At 36.7% G+C, this 21,917-nt stretch overlaps 1 protein-coding gene across 10 annotated transcripts in view; it reads right to left on the bottom strand.

The window, feature by feature from the left end:
* The window catches only part of MYO3A (myosin IIIA), a 246,280-nt gene that overhangs the window by 210,049 nt on the left and 14,314 nt on the right, over positions 1-21,917 (bottom strand). For all 10 annotated transcript variants that reach the window (XM_045061031.1, XM_045061029.1, XM_045061030.1 and 7 more), the window contains exons 2-3: positions 19,346-19,530; positions 16,630-16,764 (exon numbers count right to left, since the gene is read on the bottom strand). In XM_045061031.1, coding sequence (XP_044916966.1) covers positions 16,630-16,764; positions 19,346-19,513 — 303 coding nt within the window. In that variant the 5' untranslated portion in view covers positions 19,514-19,530. The remainder of the gene's footprint in view (positions 1-16,629; positions 16,765-19,345; positions 19,531-21,917) is intronic.

Here is a 21,917-nt window from a genome sequence, read left to right as displayed (position 1 = left end):
AAAGGAAAATAAAACACCAGTTTCTTAATATTTAGGAAATGCTAGGATATTTTGTACTTAATACAAGCACTTCATATGCAAATGTGATGTTAGCAAAAATGTGGGAAGTTCCTTGTCATCAATAAAGAGCTCCTGAGGGCTCAAAAGAAAGAGCTCTTCTAGTATCAGTCAGGTTACTCTATACTTGAAAAGGGATGGGGCAGAGCTACAGGAAGACAGAATAAGAAGACAGTGACAGGCAAAGAATTATTGCAAGGAGCTATATTATATAATGCAGTACTTGGCATATCCAATAAATATCAATCCAATGAATAAATGAATAAGCAAAGAAATGACTTTATGAAAGTTGGCAAGTAATTGGAGGAAGGAAGAGCTATGTAAGGAAAACCTGATTCATGAAGGAATTTGCAGGGTAAACAGCCCAAGGCACTAGCTGACATACTAGGGGGTTAAAAGACAACTTGTTTTGAGACTTCATGAAGAGTGCTAAAGTCACTTTAAGTAGAGAAGCAGTCAGACTGAATAGGGTAATTAGAACAGATTGTGTTGAAAGTAAGTTTGACTTAGTTTTTGTTTTTGTTTTTTAAGAATGTTTATTTATTTTGAGAGAGAGACAGGGCAAGAAAGGTAGGGGCAGAGAGAGAGGGGGGGGGAGAGAGAATACCAAGCAGGCTCCACGCTGTCAGCACAGAGCCCAATGTGGAGCTTGATCTCAGGGAACCGTGAGATCATGACCTGAACAGAAACCAAGAGTGGGACCTTAATTGTCTGAGACACCCAGGCACCGCAAGTTTGACTCAGTTTTTAAAGAATAAAGATGAGACAGACTGCCAAGAGCAAATGTAGCCTCTTAGTAAAATCAGACTCAAAACAAATACACAAGATGTAATGTACTTTTGTAAAGACAACTTTTACCAAAAAAAAAAAAAAAAAAAAAAAAGGTTTTTGAAGAATCAAGAAAGTACACATATAGCCTTATATCTTAATGCTAGAATGCAATCCCCCAACCTGAAATTCTGTTTTTGGGGTGAGATTTGCAACTACTATGGAAGGAAGAATATTTGTGAGACTTACAAGATAATAATTGAGTCATTTCCCTTCTATCACTTTACTTAAGTTCACTGGATTTTTTAAAATATGCGTATCAGGGGGTGCCTGGGTGGCGCAGTCGGTTAAGCGTCCGACTTCAGCCAGGTCACGATCTCGCGGTCCGTGAGTTCGAGCCCCGCGTCAGGCTCTGGGCTGACGGCTCAGAGCCTGGAGCCTGTTTCCGATTCTGTGTCTCCCTCTCTCTCTGCCCCTCCCCCGTTCATGCTCTGTCTCTCTCTGTCCCCAAAATAAATAAACGTTGAAAAAAAAAATTTAAAAATAAAATATGCGTATCAGAACCAAAGCAGGAAAAAACTTAAAGTTTAAAAAAGAAAGAACGCCATTCACTCTAACAGCTGTGACCACTGTACCCTGATTCTGCAGGGCCACTGAGCTGGACTGTCCTGCAGGAGAGGGAACCTATCAATAGACTGTACACTAAAATGCAGTTTTTCCATGATGCTAAAATGCGAGCTGCTCTCTTAAAAAAGAAAGAGCAATAAAAGTCACCCCAGAATGTGAGAAGACATGAGCGCCAATGTTCTAAGACCTTTATAGAAAGTCAGTGAAGACACAAAAAGAAATAGTTAAAACAAACTGAAGGTACCAAATATCAATAAGCCACATACCAATTTGTGGTTGAAATCTTGCTAAAGGTGCTCAAAGTAAGATCACACCATGATTTTTCTAAATCCTCCTTCAGAATTCACGAAATTTCAAACATGCTCTTGGATGAAATCTACTTTAGTTCAACTAGCATAAAATGCCTTTCCTATACAATCCCATATTTTATATTCTAGGTAAACAATATGAAAAAACTTAGTCAAGCATTTCCAGGCAATGAAGTAGTAAACAAGAGGTTTACTCTTGTAAGTACTTACTCTAGACTTACTTACTCTAGTAAGTCTATGCACATCAAACATACTAACTGCCATTAGTAGTGCTGCCAGCTCAGAGCCTGGAGCCTGCTTCGGATTCTGTGTCTCCCTCTTTCTGTCGCTTCCCGGCCCATGCTCTGTCTCTGTCTCTCAAAAATAAACATTAAAAAATTAAATTTAAAATGTTTAATTTTTGATACCTCAGTTTCATTAAAACCCATGCCCAATTCTTTTTAAGTTTATTTTATTTCATTGAGGGGGGTGGGCAGAGAGAGAGAGAGAGAGAGAGAGAGAGAGAGAGAGAAAGAATCCCAAGCAGGCTCCGCAATGTCAGCACAGAGCCTAACATGGGGCTCGAACCCACAAACCATGAGATCATGACCTGAGCCGCAATCAAGAGTTGGATGCTTAACCGACGGAGCCACCCAGGTGCCCCAAATCCATGCCCAATGTAACCATTTGCATATCATCTTTGATTTTCCCGTGTTTCATTAAATAATTAGTGCCTGCTTAGATAGTACATTTTAACAACAAAGATTGAATGCCTATTATATGTGTGACCTTACGACAGCTATTAATGATGCACCTCAAGTTGAGAATCTTGGAAGTCTTCCTGATGAGGGACAGGGCTGTCCCTTACATCTGCCTAGCAGGATCTCCTATCAGCACCCTTCCTGAGGAGCATCTGATCGGTTTTCAATATTGACCTGTGCCTCACTTTCTCAAGGTCGCAAACTTCACCATGAGAGGGCAGGTGACTAGAGTACAAAGACCAAAAATTACTCCCATTTATAAACCACGAAAAAAAAGAAACAACAACAACAAAAAACCCAACAACATCAAATTGCAAAGGAATGGATAGCAATGGTGAAATCAGAGATGGAACTTCACCAAAATACAGAGACTCTCCTGTATTTTTAGCAGGAGGCCTCATTCTCTATCTGGAAGTAACGTGAGATGGGAAACAGAGAGAAAAGGGCAAATGCCTTTTTCTTTTGTGCATCTATTCTGTAAAGAATGTGTACCTAAGATGTTTTATCTTCTAGTATTTAGAGCTCCATAAGTTAGAAGGAGTCAGTGTAAATCTAGATACTTGCCCTTTGAAGGCATAAAATTCCCATTTTATATAGCTTGAGACACACACATTTTATCCACTTATTCATTGATTCATTTTATTTGTTAGATTACTTACAATGAAGAAAAATCGCCTCCAAATATTTTATTTTTTTAGAAGGTCAACGACAGAAAAAGTCATAAATGATGAAATATCTTTAAATTGAAAATCCTCCCCTTCACTGAATGTATGCTAGTTGCTCTGCTTGACTATGGTTGTGTCTGCTGTTAGGGGAAATTACTGGGTGAAGCTTCACGTGGACCTTGACAGAAAAGAACCGAGGATGTGAACAATTCCCTTTCTGGACCCTACCCAATGTCTCCTGCAAATGTTCCATGCAGGGACTAGCAAAGTTTATCTCTAGCTGCTGCCTGAAGCAGGAACAGTGCTTTAGTTTCCAAAATAGAAAAGGGTCTTCTGAATGAAACTTTAAGAAGTTAGGTTAAAATGAAAGTCCAGTGGGTGAAGAAGGCAAATACAACAAACATGGAAATTATTAAACAGACTGTAGGTGCCACATGTCAATAGGCCACAGATTAATTTGTGGTTGAACTCTTCCTAGAGATGCTCAAAATGAAACGGCACCATGAATTTCCTAAACTCTCATTTAGAATCAGTGAAATTTCAAACATGCTCTTGGATGAAATTGTGTTCAACTAGTATAAAATGCCTTTCCTATAAAAGAAAAGCAAAAATAAAAAATTTTAAACTTATGTTTGTTTTAAGTGATTATGAAGGATTAAAATATATAAAATGAAATGCAGATGAAATTATTAGGCAATAGATCATTTAAAAATGAAAAAATGACCTGGGGTGCCTGGGTGGCGGAGTCGGTTAAACATCCGACTTCAGCTCAGGTAATAATCTTGTAGTCCGTAGGTTCCGGTCCTGCGTTAGGCTCTTGTGCTGGCTGACAGCTTAGAGACTGAAGCCTGCTTTGGATTCGGTGTCTCCCTCTCACTCTGCCCCTCTCCTGCTAGTGCTCTGCCTCTTTCTCTTTCTCTCTCAAAAATAAATAAACATTAAAAAAAATAAACATTAAAGATAAACATAAGAAAATGACCTTAGGTTTCCCTTTAAGAAGAATTGCATCCAGGTGAATGAACTATGTCATATTTAGCCTACGCAGTTCTTAAATCGCCAACATAGACTAAAATGGGAATTTATAATGGGGGACTGAGAAACCTTTAAGTATAGTTTTGCAACACAATGCTGTAAGAAGCCCTTAATGTCCTTTCATCAAGAAATATGGAAGTATAACTTTCTCAAACTAGAGCTACACTAATTCAATAATGGAGCAGCACTAAAAATGGATTCTCTATTCAATTCAGGCTATAGTCAAACATTTAAAAAAACAACCTAAGTCAAAAGGGATGAGATTCTATAAACAGACCATTACAACTAACTTCCAAAGACAGCCTTTATATGTTTTCTACACGTATTCTGTCTATACTGTTATGAGAGCATATTTTTACTCAGATTTCTAAAAAAGACTACTAATTTCTAAAATTGGCATTTCTGACTTTTGTTACTTTTCAATTTTTTCCCCCTTTATGGCTCTGTTTCTGGGTTCTATATTCATTGCATTCATCTACCTGGCTTTTGCTGCAACAATATCCATTATATTAATAACTATAGCTTTTTAACAAGAATTATATTTGGTCAGGCAAGTCTTCCTGACTTCAAACTGTTTTTTGTTTATTCTGGGAATACTCTAAGGCCATTTGCTTAGTCTGACCATATTCTTTGGGAGGCCACAAAAGCAGAAACTTGTATCTTCTAAAACTCACTCTACTCTTTCCTTTGCCCATTTTATGAAAGTGCTATCAGCATTCACGTTTGAATCTTTTTATAGACATTAGTCTTCAGTGAATGCCTACAGGCGAAACTTGGGTCATATGGTAAGTTGATGTGTAATGTTATAAGAAACTGCTGTACAGTTTTCAAAATAGCTGCACCGTTTCACACTGCCTGAGCAACATGCAAGAGTTCAACGTGCCCCACAATCTCACCAATACTGTTTTATCAGCCTGTAATTTTGTCATTTTGTGGGTATGTGCTATAGTGTGGATTGTGGTTTTAATTTAAATTTTACTAAAGATATTGAACATATTTTATACATACGCTTTGGTAAAGAGTCTAAAATTTTTGCTCACTTTTTAAAAAATTGGGTAGATGCACTTTGTTAGGTAAAATTTCCATCTATTCCTGGTGTCCTGAGAGTGTTTATGACAAAGAGGTATTGAATTTTGGCACAGGTTTTTCATGACTTTTTTCCTTTTGGTTCTGTTAATGGAGTGAAATCTGATGCAGAGAATTTTAATGTTTAACCACATTAAGTTTTAGTTAACTTGCATTACAGGGACAAGTACCATTTAGTCATGATATATTAACATTTTTTTAATATATTACTGCATTTGTTAATATTTTGTGAAGGATGTTTGCATATATGTTCATGTGGAATGTCAGATTATGGTTTTCTTTTCTTGTAACATCTTTGCCTTCTTTTGTCAGTATAATCCCGGCATTATAGATGAGTCAACAAGACTCATTATTTCTTTCTTAAAGATTTTATAAGACTTTTTTCCTCCCAAGAACTCTGTGGACCTATATTCCCCCATGAAATAACTATACCTGTATTATGTTTTATAATAAAAATTATAAAAATAAACAACCATTTAAAGTCTTTGGAAACTGTTGTAAGGACATACAGCAAATGAAGAAACATCTGAGAACATAACTAAATCTTGGTAAGAACAGCAAGATTCTGTGTGGCACTTGAGCCACCCTGTTATCACCAGGTCAGAGAGATAAAAGCTCTACTCTGGGCGAATGAGTATCACCAAGAAGATAGAGTCCTCTCTTGCCAGCTCCCATTCAAGATCTACAGTATCTTCTTAGGAGGGGCAGACCACCAGCATATCTTACCCTTCCCCAACCTTGTGCTGTAAAGCTGGCTGCGAAGACCAGAGTCCACCTTTCTGATCCATAGCTCTGCTTATAAAATAAGATGATGTGGGCAACTGCCCAAGACATGCTGCCGGCTCCAACGAGTGGCTCAGATATTTTGCCCTGGGAAAGAGGCAGGCCACAAAAATAGAGAGCGCCAAAGCTGGACCTTATATTATTTGAGAGTAAGAGTGGGGAAGACCAAGCCTAAGGGTATTCTTGAAAACAGTGGAGGCTCCAGTAATTACAAGGAGCCTGGTAACCCCATGATAACAAGAAAGTAACCACAGACCAGCTAGCTTAGCAGAGAGATTCAAGGAAAGAAACAGCTAAGAATAGTTCTCCTAGGGTCAGAAAAACCTCCCAAGTACTAGCCTCAAAAAGCATCTGCGCATAGAGGCCTGAATTTAATTAGATCAGACCTGGAAGCAATTTTTGCCCCAGGATGTTGTTGAAAACAATAGAGGAATCAGCTGGCAATTAGTGGAACCTATTAACTGAGTGTTAAACCATTAAGGACAGACTGCTTGATAGAAAGATCAGGGAAAGAGACTGGGAAAGAAAGCATTGTTAAAACCACTGCCATCCCAGGGTGACTTCACATGCCCAAGGCAACATCAGAGGTTTCCTACCAAGGGGGATAAACTTCCCCAAAATAGTTCAGCCAAGTCACCACAAACAAGCAAACAACAAAAATAAGCCCCCAACCCTTATCAATATCCAGAATTCCTATAATCTAGAATGTCTACTTTTCAACCAAAAAAATTATGATATGCAAAGAAACAGAAAAAATTCACTCATACACCTGAAAAAGAGCAGGCAACAGAAACTGCTCATGAGAGAGCCCAGATGATGAACTTAGCAGACAAAGACTTCAAGGCATGATTTATAAACATGTTCAGAGAATTAAAGGAAATCATGCTTTAAAAAGTAAGGAATGGTATGATGGCAATGTCTCATCAAGTACAGGATATCAACAAAGAGATAGAACTCATAAAAAAAGAAGCAGGGACACCTGGGTGGTGCAGTCAAGTGTCTGACTTGGGCTTAGGTCATGATCTCACAGTGCGAGGGTTTGAGCCTCATGTCAGGCTCTGTGCTAACAGCTGTTTCAGATTCTGTGTCTCCTTCTCTCTCTGATCCTCCCCTGCTCAGGCTCTGTCTCTCTCAAAAATAAATAAACATTAAATGATAACAATAATAATAATAATAAAGTGTGTTTGTATTTGGTCTTGCTTTTCATCCAGTTGGACCATTCCTGCCTTTACAACGTAGAGTTTAGACTGTTCCCATTTAATGTAATTATAACTATAGTTAGGTTTAAGTCTACCTTCTTGTTATTTATTTCCTATTTTTTCTATCTGCTTTTTGATCTCTTTTTTCCCATTTCCCTACTTTCTTTGGTTTGAATATTTGTAGTATTCCATTTTGTCCTCTATTGGCTTATTAGCTATACTTATTCATTTTTTTATTCATTTTTATTTTTAGTGGTTGCTTTAGTGTTTCCAATATGCATCTTTAATTTACCACAGTATACCTTAAAATAATATTACACCATTTCACATGTAACATAAAACTCTTAAAACGGCGTATTTCCATCTTCCCTCTCCGGTCCCTTTGCTATTTTTACCATACATTTTAGTTTTATATTCTAAGACCCCCAAAATACAGAGCTATAATTGTGGCTTTAAGTCATGATTTCTTTTTTTAAATATTAGAATATTATTTAAAATATTAAAAATATTTTTAAAATATAAAATCAAAAGTTTCTTGTTTATCCTTATGTTTACCACTAACAGTATTTTTCTTTTCATTTTGTAGGGCTGAGTTTCCATTTGAAATCATTTGCCTTCAGCCTAACATTTTTTATAGTGCATGTGTCTGGTGGTAAATTCTTTTCCTTTGATGAAAATATCTGTCTTTATTTTGCCTTCATTTATGAATAACATTTTCACTGTACACAGAATTGTTGAGAGCACTTGAAGATACCATTCCACTGCATTGGTTGTCCGTGGCCACTCTTTGATTCCTACATGTAAGTTTACTTTTTCCTCTTGGTGCTTTTGTTTATTTTTTCATTATGAGTGTCTGACATATCGATTATGGCATATCTTTGTGTGAGTTGTTTATCCTACAAGACAGATTTCAGGCTTCTTACATCTGCAGCCATTTAGTGTTCACAAAATTCAGAAAGATGTTAGCCATTACCTCCCCCAAACCCTACCTGTTTTCAGACTGCAATTACATGTAGGTTAGAAATACATGTAGTGATCCATAGATCACAGGGGCTTTTGCCCCTTTCCTTTTTCTCTACCTGCTCAATCTGGACAGCTTCTATTTTCCTGTCTTCAAGTTCACCAATCTTTACTTCCACACACTTAATTTCTAATCTGTTGTTAAGTTCAATATAATATTTTTCCCTACTGATACTGTACTTTTCAGTTCTAGAAGTTACATTCAGTTCTTTTCTAGTTTCCACTTTGTTTTTCAATATTGTGTTCAGGTTTTCCTTGAAATTCTTGAACACATTTGTAATTGTTTCAAAGTTCTTACTTGCTAATTTCATCACCTGGGTTATTTCTGGGTCTATTTCTCTATTGACTGATTTTTCTTCTGATAATGGATCACTTTTCCCTGCTTCCTCACATATCTAATAATTTTTTACTGGATGCTAGACATTATTAATTTTATATTTGAATCCCTGGATTCTGTGGTCTTCCATTAATCAATGTTGAATTTTGTTCTAGCATACAGTTAATTTGTGCTTGTGGACCAACTTAAACCTGTAAAGCCTTGCTTTTGAACTTTTTATGGGTGTGTGTAGGGTAGCTCTTATTCTAGGGCTAGTTTAGTTCTTTTTCTAATGAATAACCTTTCTAGGGTCTTTACTAAATGCCTCAGGTGTTTAATAAAGTTCTCCATTCTGGTTGGTCAGAACTCAAGCATCTTTCAAACCTGCACAAACTCTGGTAGTTGTTCAGATTACAGCTTTTCAGCAATTCTTTCCTGGTTCTTTGCCCAACTTCCTGAAATCTTCCTCCAGACATATCCAGCTTGGTTTTCCATCAAATATTCAAGGAAACCCTTAAGCATATTTCTGACGCTTTCTTCCTGCTTAGCATCTTTATTCTGCATATTTCAGCCACTGCTTTTCCAGTCTTTTCCGTTCAGCAAGATCACCATGACCTCCATGGGAATGCCTTCCTTTTGCTTGTGGTCTGAAAATTGCCTCCAAGGATAAAGCTGAGGTGATTGTCAAGTTCCCCTTATTTATTTCCTTTCTCAGTGTCACCATCCTAAGCTCTTTTCCAATGTTTGAAAAGTGTTTATCTATAAAAATATATTTTATTCAGCTTTTTAGTTATTTATAGTTCAACAACATGATGACACGAGTTACTACCATGGCCAGAAGCAAAAGTCCAGGATTATTTTTATACACACTGAAATTTGAGAACCTCTGACAATGTTTTTTCTGAGCTTACCTTTGATAAGAATCACTCTAGTACTTGAGGTTTCCAAGACCTCATTCTCAGAGCTTTTGCTTTGAGATGAAGATGATTCTGATCCTGAGAGTATTGGAGGATATATTCAAAAAATAAAAGAACGGGACGCCTGGGTGGCTCAGTCGGTTAAGCGTCCGACTTCGGCTCAGGTCATGATCTCGTGGTCCGTGAGTTTGAGCCCCGTGAGTTTGAGCCCCTGTACTGACAGCTCAGAGCCTGAAGCCTGTTTCAGATTCTGTGTCTCCCTCTCTCTGACCCTCCCCCATTCATGCTCTGTCTCTCTCTGTCTCAAAAATCAATAAACGTTAAAAATTTTTTTTAAAAAAACAAAAAATAAAAGAACTAAAATTATCCCTTTTTTTCAGGTGACAGATTAAAATGTTACAAATTCAAATAGGGCTTGACTTCTCTTTTCATAAAAGGTCTTCTCTTTCATTATTGACATATCATTTATATTCTTCCTGGCGCTAACAAAAATGTACACTAAGTTAATGAGTTTATTTAGCTCTAAGTTGTCTTTCTCCAACAGTAGACTATAAGCACCATGATGACAGAGTTTTTCTGGTTCTCTACTGAATGCCCAAAACCTACCAACACAGAAAGGGGCACTAATAAGTACGGATCACTCTACCTTGGGCCTGGCCTTAAGTAACATAATATCTATGGAATCAACAAATGACTGGATTTAGAAACTTACGTTCTGTACAATTATGCACACACACATACACATATACAAAATGACAGAAGGCCATCTTTTCACACTGTCTGGAAAATACCTCTTCAAAGTGTGAATGTCTGACTTAATTTCAATAAAAGGTAACAATGTACCAAATTCCACATTCCAATAAAACACTGATAAAGTATTAATGAGAATGGCACCATCACCTAATAATAGATGTTTCCTAATGTGTAGTCTTAACATAAAATTTTCATATTACTTTTCTAATGTGTAAACTAGAAACAATATTTTCAAGGTTATTATTGACATATAATATAATTGACTCATTTAAGTATGCAGTTTGATATTGTCTGGCAATTTGTATACAATCATGTAACCACTGAATCAATATATAAAACAATGCCTTCACTCTGAAAGATTTCAGAAGTCTTGCAAAAATGCCATAACACATTTGTAATGTTAATAACAAGAATTCTCTGATAAAAAAAATCAAAAGAAAAGAAAACAAGTATTTTAATGTGGATGGTAAAAACATACCGATTTACCAAATGCCAAAACCTCTCTGGTGACCTCATATTCTCCCCCTGAAATAATGCTATAAATTTCAATCCTATTCAGAGAGCAGATGCTTTTGCAATCACTGAAGTACTATTACAGAAGAAAGACATACAAGTGTTATATATATTATTTATAGATTTCCTGCATTAGAAGAGCATGGAGAAGTACGTTTAGACTGCTTTTCCATCTTGCCCTTTAAATAAAAAATAAAATGAAATCATTTTAGGTAATTTGCTGTCTGTCCTGATGCAAGTACACCAAATAACAGCCTTTTCCATGAGAGCTGGGAAGGGCTGTTCCAGCCCTAAGAACATGAAAGGAATCATCCTGTCAGGCTGCTACTCCACTGCGAATGTGCGCAGCTAAAGGAAGGAAGGAACAATGCTGTGCTATTAGGGCAACTCAGAAGCCCAGCTTCCCACTCCTGCTTGCTCTGACCCCTCCCACATATACAAACCTGCAGTGGCCTCATGTCCCCTTCTGCATACATGTTTATCTCCTGTACAGTAACATGAAAGGGTTAATAACCGAGCAAATAAAAACCATTTGTTCATGGTGAACTCATTTTCTAGCCTGTTTCCTTTCCTCGTGACAGGTTTTGTCTTACTTACTAGATGTAGGTATAAAAGCAGAATAACCAATAATGCACGAGAAATGAAAGTAGTATTTGTATCTATGAAAACCACTTCGATTACCTGAAATGTGCGTTTGAGAGACTTTATGACTATTCACTGAATTTTTGTGCTTCCAAATACCACCTGTAATTTCCAGTCTTTGATCTCCCGAAAGGGATATAATTTTAAAGAGAAAAACTGCTATAATTGGCAAACAATGAGAAAGCGACGTCACTGTTAAGAATGAACAAATCAGGACCGATTTAGATAAATAACAATGCAATCTATAGCGCCACCATGAAAGAAGCAGTTATAGCTAGGACTGGATTATGAGGGAAAGGGTCTCTTAACAGAAAGATGTTCAAACTCTGAACTTCAACCCCATTATGGCAGAGGACACACCAAGCAAAGGGCCCCCAAGACAGGAGACTGGATTCCTTACATCTTTAAAATGTGGCTGTTTGGCCAACCGAGAAGGGGAAAATTCTAGTTAAATCTCAATTTTTCCCTTTGTGTTCATCAATAGCAAATGCTTAATACCAGACCCTTTGAACTCAATTTTGGGTCAGTGATAAGCATATGCAGAAACCTAACCAACTGCCACTTTGCTGGCCCCCCTCCATCCTGGCTACTGACTCTGAAGAACAGACTCTTAGCAGTTAAAGGAAACACAAAGCCAAAAGCGGTATCCACATTTAACTAAGCAGGTCAGTCCAGAATGGTAACAGTAAGTAGAAATGAAGATATGTATGATCTTTAAAAATAAGGCAGAAGTAAAAAAAAAATTAAGTTCTCCCTTTATGCCTACATCATTAGGAAAACCTAAAATACTAAGTGACAGTAAAAATCCCCGTAGACATTGCATCAGTTCCCACAGCAGAAAACTTCCTACCCTATCTCTTATTAGATAGTTTCATTACAAATATGCAACTGGAATTTCAGAGAGCAACGAGTACTCTCTTCCTAAATCTGGGCAACAATTAGCATCTGAAAATGAACACTCAGAGAATTCAGAAGGAAATAATTCCTGAACAAGGCCCTGTATATTATTCGTGCTGAGAAACTCATAACAAAAGGAGAGGGAAATACAAAGGAAAAATACAGGAAAGAGAAAAATTATATCAAAGTAAACGAAATAATTTAGGAATCACAAAGAAAGAATAGAGAAAATAACCCAGTAAGATCTGAGTTAATATCATTTATCTTAGGATTTGAACTCTGGATTGAAATAGAAATAAAATGATATTTCATGGTAAAAAAGAGTTTGTCCAAGCTGGAATCACCTCCCCACATGCCCAGCTGATAATGAGGGGTGTCACCAACTGCTCACCCCCTGCAGAACATACCCTATGAAGATTCACATTAGAAGCCCAGTGCTGTTAGCATGACTCTGGGTAATATCAGATCCTCTCTCTGGCCACTCTTTTCCTATCCTCATGCAAAGTAATTTACTTGGGCTTTCTTACAATAAGAGGTATAATTAGCAGTCATTTTGTAGAATAAAGTATTGATGCCACAAGCCAATTTTCTGAAAGTGCCTCTAAAGCAGCACCTGCACCATTCATGTTTATAAAGCAGGTAATTGTGCATCTAGCCACTTATGTGTATATGTGATTAGTATAATTTACATATGTAAATCAATTATCTTATATACAGTTGGCCAACTTCTTCCTTTATTTTTTCCCTCATACTCTAAGTTCAGATTAATTCAGACTTCCAAAATACCATTTTAATACACTACCAGTATTTTTTTTTCTCAAGCCATCTAGGGATATTTCCAATTCCTCCATGTGATAATAAAATACAAGAAGAAAGTTCAAAGAGGCTGTTAAGTTCCTACTGATTCATTGTTATCAGGAAGCTGCTTTACTTGTACTGGATGTTCCAAACCTTTTTAATCAATCTTCTCTCCTCTCACAAAAGAACATTTAACTGTGATCAGGAGTCTCCAACTCTTACCTAATTCCTACTGACAATACTGAGAAATGACAATATAATTATAATATAGATTTGATAGGCATAAAAGACAATGACCGATCCCCTTTAATATTTTTAAACCCTGGGCAAAGAACTGTATCTTGTGCCCTTGCCCATTTAGGCCTACAGTAGGCAGAATACCTGAATTTCCATTCAAATGCTAATCTACCAATGATTCCATATGGAAAAAAAATAAAGATGCATTATTAAAAATGTTTTGAGGGGGCGCATGGGTGGCTCAGTCAGTTACATGTCCGACTTCGGCTCAGGTTATGATCTTACAGTTCACAGGTACGAGCCCGCTGACACTGCAGAGCCAATAGCCTGCTATGAGTTCTGTGTCTCCCTCTCTTCCCCTCTGCCACTCATGCTCTGTCTTTCAAATATAAATAAACATTAAAAAAATTTTTTTTAAATAAATACAAATTTGAAGGATATAAAGATTCAAAATTTTATTCAAGACTGCATTAAGGGTTTGCACAGAATTACATCTCAAATATACAAACACAAACATGAAGTAAACTTAGGAAATTCTCCATTTATTTAAGGAAAAATGTTTTCAGTTCCTAATTTACATTCTATCACTTAGGTAAAGTTTAGAGAACTAAAAGTTTGCTTTGTTTTAATATGTGACTTAATTAAAAATATAAACCAATCTCAATAGAGAAAAAGTAATTTTGAAATCATAATACACTGCCTATTTTTAAAGAACACAACTGGTTATTTAAAAATTTTCTTGATTTCGGGGCGCTGGGATGGTTCAGTCAATTAAGTGTCCAACTTCAGCTCAGGTTGTGATCTCGTTCGTGAGTCCAGGCCCCACATCAGGCTCTGAGCTGACAGTTCAGAGCCTGGAGCCTGCTTCACATTCTGTGTCTCCCTCTCTCTCTGCCCTTCCCTCACCCAAGCTCTCTCAAAAACAAATAAATATGAAAAAAAATTTTTTTAGATTTTTTAAATTTCTATAAAATAATATAATACAGTTTCACATTTTGAAAAGGTTCCTGAAAATACTATTTTACAATTTTGAAAGGCTCTATGATTCAATTTAAAGTGGCAGATTAAACATATAAATTTATTTCCTCTCATTCATGAATCTCCATTAAAATGTTAGTAATAGAATCAAAAAATACAAACCACACACAAAAAAAAAGAGAATGGAAAAAAGGAGAGCCGTAGACAAGAGAGTTCAACAAAATTATTCAACATGGAAAGCAGATGGCCCAGTGGTGACCAATTTGGCAGTGCAGAGGAAGCCACAAAATAAAGCAGTAGGCGAGAGCTATTTTGTGGTCACCTGAGCAGATTAACCCAGGAGTTGGGAGAGGTGGGGTAGAAAACAAGGGACCCTTTGAAAGTTTGTTTAGAATCAAAAGACTTGACAACCTCTTATCTCACATATAAAATACCAACATCCAGAAGCCTGCCAGAGTACTCCTCACATACACACACACATCCAGGCAAGAGACTGGAGATTTTATTCCCTAGAGAAACTGACCTGAAGGGACATGAGATTTGGTGACATCAGTAGAGTGGATAACGAGAATGAGGCACACACTACTACGTGGTATGTAAAATAGGAAAGTCAACTTGGAAAGGGGAGGCCAAACGATTTGGGGAACAGTGGATCCCACATAGGTGAGCGGCAGAGAGAGAGAGATTACAAAGGTCTGATGCTCGGCAGAACTCCACTGTGGAGCAGGAGGATGCAGGGTTCCAGAAGCACAATTAATACCTTGCCAAAATTCAGGACACAGATTAGAAAATGAAAGAGAAGAGAAGCTCAGCCCTGCGTTTCCAGGTATGCATCCAAAGCACAGACGTGCTCGGGACAAGTTAACACCACCAAACTGGATCTACGCTGTTACTGCTCTGGATTATAAGTCTTTTGGTTCTACTTGCTTTTTATTAACCAAATGAATGTATTTATTCAGCAAAAGATAAAGACGATTAAGTTTATCTGCAATTATATTTAGTGGAAAAAGTAGGATAACTTCATAATAACGATATTGCCAATCATTTGAAACACAGACAAAAAGATGAAGGAAATATGTTAAATGTTAACGTACATAATGTTCTTTTTATAGTTTCAAGTATTTTTTACAATGATCATTTATTTCAAATCATTAAAAAATCATTTAAAGAATAGAAAAAATATAAAGTATGAAAACAATACAATTTACACGTATGTCTGCAGAAAAACCAACAGAACATTCTGAAAGAAATAATCAAATGCTAATAAAATCATAATGAACACAATAAATGCATGCTACTACAGTGATCCAGTAAAGGTTTTACCAGTCCTGAGTTTGATAAAAGCAATTATTAAAAACACTTATGAAGGGGCGCTTGGTGGCTTAGTCGGTTAAGCGTCCGACTTCAGCTCAGCCCATGATCTCACTGCCTGTGGGTTCGAGCCCCACGTCGGGCTCTGTGCTGACAGCTCGGAGCCTGGAGCCTGCTTTGGATTCTGTGTCTCCCTCTCTCTCTTCTCCTCCCCCCACCTTGTGTTCTATCAAAAATAAATAAACATGAAAAATTTTGTTCAAAAAATAAAAATGCTTATGAATTTTATTAGAATTAATGATTACCTCACTTCAATCATATTCAATGAAAATGAGAAAAACTACATTCTTCTGGGACTGGCAGTTCCCTTAAGAGAGCACCTTCTAGTATTTCCACATTAGACAGAATTGTCCAAACCTACTCTCAGGAGACTCTACAGCTTCCATTTGGCAACTTGTTCAGCATTCAATACCATTTCTAATAAGGTTTTTACTCCATAAATGTAAATACCTGGTTCTGTAGTTTATATCATTAGTATTCAATGAGGACAGAAAAAAACCTCGCAGCTTACCATTTTTGTCTAATGAAGCCTCACTTACATTAATTTTCTATTATATCCAGCACCTGGCACAGAGCCTCAGTCGCGTGTTAGCCGAGCAAAATGCAGATGAATAAATAAATATTATAATGAAGTCCCTTTAAGCTTGCTCTTCTGCAAGGAAAATAATTCTTGCTTATTGAGTCTTTTATCGTGGAGATGTCTCCTTTTAGTCTTTAATAGCCTTTAGGGCTTTTCTTTAATTTCCTCTTGTGTCTTAAAGCCACAGGGCCAGAATGGGGCACAACATTCTATCGAGTCTATGAGCAGTCGGGAACATACTAAAGGAACCATGGTTTTATGGTATTGATGTTACACAAACGTTCAGTCATTCCAAGACCACACCGTAAATTTCTACACATAGAATAATGTTGAAACACTTACCTCAAGAACCAACCACAGCTTATCTCCACTTATTTTATCCTTCTTAAAGTACATCCCGTAGAATCTGACCACATTAGGGTGGTCAGAAAGCGTTTTTAAGATGTTATACTCTGCTTCAATCTCTTCATCAATGTCCTAGTTTCAAAAGGTCATAAAAAGAAAACCATGAGAAAAACATGAATTATGTCAAAGAGGCACATACTGTAGACCACCAAATAGAGAATTTAATTTTGTCAAAGCAAGGTTATAATAATAGGTTTTATTATGCTCAGTAGTAGGCACTGAAATTTCTGATGCCATTATTTAAGGGGAGAGATTGTGATTTTCCTGCTAATCAAATACATCTCTAATTATGTTAATTTCCCTGAGTTACAAAGGGACAAATAAAAGACTATTTTTGTATGTAGTTAGAAAGAAACATACATGGAGATTCCAAAAGATACTCCTTTCTTTGCAGTGTTAACACTGTTTTAGTGGCCACTGTTTTGAAGCCACTGATTTGAAATTAAATACTTTTAGCTGGTTCATTTGTTTCTTTGAAATATAGAATATTTAGAAGCTTTCAAAAACTAGTCATATAAGCAATAAATTCCTAAATATATAAGATGGCACATAGCCTTAAGTTAGGTAAAGGCCCATTTGCCAGAAGTAGAATACATTGCTATCCTGTCAACAAAAATGCAAGATAACCACTTAAAGTCATGCTTTTAGAAAACCACAAAACATGAAACAACTCAGAGTAGTAATAAGAGAAACCCTTCTACTACTGTTTTTATAGTAATACTTAGCATCTACATTGTTTTCTTACAAAATCATGTAATCACAGAGCTGCAAAGAATTTTAGACCAGAGCTCTAATTTTAGAAGAAGAAACTAAAGCTCAGAGAAGTTGGTCACAGAGCTGGTTAGTGTAAGATCCAGAATGAGACTGCAAGTCTAGTGCCTATGACCTTCTAATCCTGTTCATTTTATCCCTTTCTTGGATAGACACTTACTCTATCAAAATTCATAATAGTAAGACTCTTTTAATAAAAAAGCCACTCTGTAAAATGCTCAGACGCATTTAAATTTATTTTATTAAGATTATAATCTCTTGGTTATAAATCTTTTTTATTTGACTTCTGACATGATGAATGAAGAGGAAATAAATAATTCTCAGAAAAACATGTATGTACTATGACAAGAATAAAGGCAGCAAAAGAACAAATCTCACGAAATCAATATATATTTCACTAAATCAACAGGACAAAAGATGATTTTTAAGGTTCACAGTATACAAAACATGAGTAAATTATAAAAGGATAATGGCTATCTGTATTCATAATTCATTTGTTCTTCTCCACTAAGGAGTAGAAGAAAAGAAGAGACACTGGTTACAGGGCCAGACACGGGATCTGGCCAGAGCCCTTCCCCTTACCACCATGACCCTAAACCATAATTATGTAGACCAGAGGAGAGAGTTACAGTTACTTTGGTACAGCTTAATTTGTGTCTCTCCTCCTTCAGTTTAAATTATAAGAACTTTCCATTAGAGAATATGAAAACATTCAGCATCAGTAAAGCCCAGGCATAGTTCTTTTTTTTTTTTCCCCCTCCCGTGTATCTAATTTCTTGCTGAAAATAAACCCCCACTCTCCCTCCCCTCTCCTCAAAATAATATGAAACACTGTAGTTATAATGGGCTTAGTAGAAATAAACAATCCAAAAAGAAAGAGCAACCCTAAGATGCACAGAGGCCCAGAGACCTTTTGCAGGGTCCTACAGTTTGTTAGTATAAGAGCTGTGACAAGGACTAGGAGTCCTGTCCTTCTCACACACATCACATCATTTCTGTCATGTCACACTCCATCACCTGTGCAAGAGTCAAGTAACTAAAGAAACTGCTCTCAATAGAAGTTTGGGGATTATGTGATCACTAAGCTCATGGTGGCTCACCCAACGTGCTACGGGGAGAGCTACATGTTTCCCAGGAGCTGAAAATATTACAAAATAGCCAGTTCTCATTCTCAGGGGGAAAAAAAAGTCTCATCAGTTTCTTCATGCTCTGAAAGCCCCCCCCTCCCCAAAAAAAAGGCTTGGAAGTTTCCCTTATCACAACTGCCATTCCAAAAACAGCAGAAGAGGACCCTACTGGGGCATCACTTAAAAGGCCATAAGGACTCCACGCACATTATCAGTTCTTTACAAGGTAACCCACCCTGATTATAAGTGAGTACCATTTTTGCTTTGGAAACATTTCAGCAAACCTGAAAATAAATTTCCCATCTCTCAAAGAAATATAATTTAAAATAAAATATTTCTCGTTTAGCTTAAGAGATATTCTGCCTGAAGCCTAAATAAATATAGGAAGAAAAAGAGATATGGCAAAGATGACATTTTAGAATTACCTCTAGACCCGAGTCTGTGTTCTTACAATTTTTTGAAATCTAAAATAACATTGACTTAACTGTTGAGCTGTTGAGACCTGTATTTATCTATTTACTTATTTGTATTTGGTCCCTATTGTATATGTTAGGCATATAAATAAGAAAAACCTAACAGATTTTTTTTCACATTTTCTTCTACTGTAACTGACATTGTGGCAAATCAAGATATTTACAGATTTTTTAACTGCTTAATACAAATAAAAACAAAGTTAATTAGGAGAAGAAGAAGGAGGAGGAGGAGGAGGAGGAGGAGGAGGAGGAGGAGGGGGAGACAACAACAATGTGACATACATGAATCGGATCCAGAATTTTCACTGCTGCTTTTTGGCCATTTTTCTTATTTAACACTTTAAAAACTTTCCCGTAAGTTCCTTTGCCGATCGTTTCAATGATTTCCCATGTATCAGAAGGATCAGGAAAGTTATCAAAGATGATTGTTTTTCCAGTTAATGGAAGCATCTCACAAGTTTAAATCACTGGAGAGAAAAAGTACAGTTTCAGGTACATCTCATTGAGGATATTAAATGGCAACATAAACTCAAGGGAAATTATCTAACACTTCACTAGTATGATGGAAAATATACAGCTGTAACCAAATGTACTCAGAATTATAGAAAATTTTAATTTCAATTCTTTTTGCAAAAAGATTACTAAGAGTAATAATGCCTTGTAAACAAGGCTTTACTTCTGTTTAATATAGTCCCATACTAATTGCTCTTAATTCTTTTCATATTAAAATAAGAAACAAAATATTTAAATCACTTCGATGTGCTGCTTTATACTCAGGTATTAGTACAGTGAATGAAATTAATTTAGAATTAACCACAAAGATAAAGATTCAACATCATCAAGGCAAATCCCACACTTTAAAGTGATCATGTCTTATACCCCTCTTGTATGTAAAACCCAATAATGGGTCCCCTCATATTACTTTTAGCATGAAATTTCTTTAACATTAACTTACCAGGTTCTTTAAAATATGGTCGGTCCTTGCTTAATGTTCTAGCCTCATGTCTCAACTCTTCTCTCAGTCACTACAAACTGGCCACTGAGGATCCTTAAGGTCATTTTTTTTTTTTCTTGCTTAAGGATTTTAATATACACTAATCCCTTCCACTTCTGCCTGTGGTTTCTTTACTAAATTCCAACACCTACTTATCTTTCAGATCTTGGCTTGATGTCATTTCCTCTGAATGTGACCACTCTCCATCCCATTTGGGTTGATGCCCCACCTCTGTACTTGCATAGCATTTTACCCATGTTTATCAGGTATCATGATATGCCCAATACCTGGAACAGTGCTGAAATAATTAGGACACTATGGCCAATGAATCCAGGTGACTTTACAAAGGTGATGTTATATGTAATGTGAAATAAGATCTCAGGTTTTCTGACTTCCCAGTGGTATTTTCAACCTCCTATACTCTCCCTATATTACATTCAACCATTTGTATAAAATTATTTAAAAAAAAAAGTAACAGAAATAGGTCCCAAACTTCTGGGGGCCTCACATTTTTTCAATTATCTATGCAAAACCTCACTTTTTTCAATGACAAAAAGTTGACTGCAGGGGCACTTGGGTGGCTTGGGTCAGTTACGCATCCAGCTCGTGATTCAGGCTCAGGTCATGATCTCATGGTTTGGGAGTTTGAGCCCACGTCAGGCTATGTGCTAACAGCACGGAGCCTCTTGGGATTCTCTCCCTCTCTCTCTGCCCTTCTCTCTCTCTCCCTCCCTCTCTCAAAATAAATAAACATTAAATATAAAACAAAAGTTGACTGCAGTTGTGCTTGTATGTGTATGCATACACACAGAAACACATCTGTTAATAAGGTATTAATACTACGTAATAATGTTGACTCATGAAATACACTAGTCTAACTACAATGTTCAACCTCTGCCACACCACCAATCCATTGAGTTCTCACTTTCTTTATAGCCATCAACCATATTCAGTCTTCATTCTTTCTTCATTTTCTTCTTCCCCGGCATAAATTCTATAGCTTGAGTTATTATGATCTCCTTGCAAACACCCTCAACGCTCTTGTTCCTCTTTCTCCACCATGAGTCTCCCAGGGTAAAAAACAAACAAAACAAAAAAAACAAACAAAAAACAAAAAACCACAAAACAGCTCTGGTTAAACCTTACATTTCTTCACACCTGTGCCTACAGCTGGAGAAAACCACACAACCATAATGCTAGTTTCACTTCAAATTCAGGATAAAAAAAACCTACAAGTAGACCGTCGACACTGCCCAGAAGTCCTACTGCGCTTCCCTGGTTTGTCTGTTCCTTGCTCTCTGGGGGGATTATTTCACAATGATCTCTCTTCTCACACTTTTCTCTCCTCAGATTGTTCCTCTTTGTTCTCTATCCCCTCTCACAAAACTTCCCAGCTGATGCCCTTACTTAATAATTATTGAAAAGATGAAAGCAATAATAAACTCCTTAACTTTCTCATCTTGAAAACTAAACTAATGTGCATAAAACAGGAGTTCATTCTCAGTATAATCAATTTTGCTGTTTTGCTTCAATTAGTCTTTTACTTCAGTTCCTTCTCAGCCTTCAGATCTTGGCTCAAACATCACTTTCTTAGAAAGGCTTTTCTTGAACAACCTACATAAAGGTAGCTTTCCCCACATATTTCCCCATTTCTCCTTTAGAATGCAAGCTACAAAAGGGTATAGACTTTGCTCTTTTTACTACTGTATGTGCAGTTTCCAGAATGATGCCTAGCACATGGGAGGCAATTAGTAAATTTGGGAAAATGGGCAAACATTTTGTTGTTTACCTGTTAATTTTGACAACACAGACCTTATCTGTCGTGTTCACATCCAAATCTAATAATGCCTAACTCTGTTC

The sequence above is a fragment of the Felis catus genome, chromosome B4 (genome assembly GCF_018350175.1).
Source record: "Felis catus isolate Fca126 chromosome B4, F.catus_Fca126_mat1.0, whole genome shotgun sequence".
Lineage (NCBI taxonomy): Eukaryota > Metazoa > Chordata > Mammalia > Carnivora > Felidae > Felis > Felis catus.
This window is presented reverse-complemented; position numbering and strand designations above follow the sequence as displayed.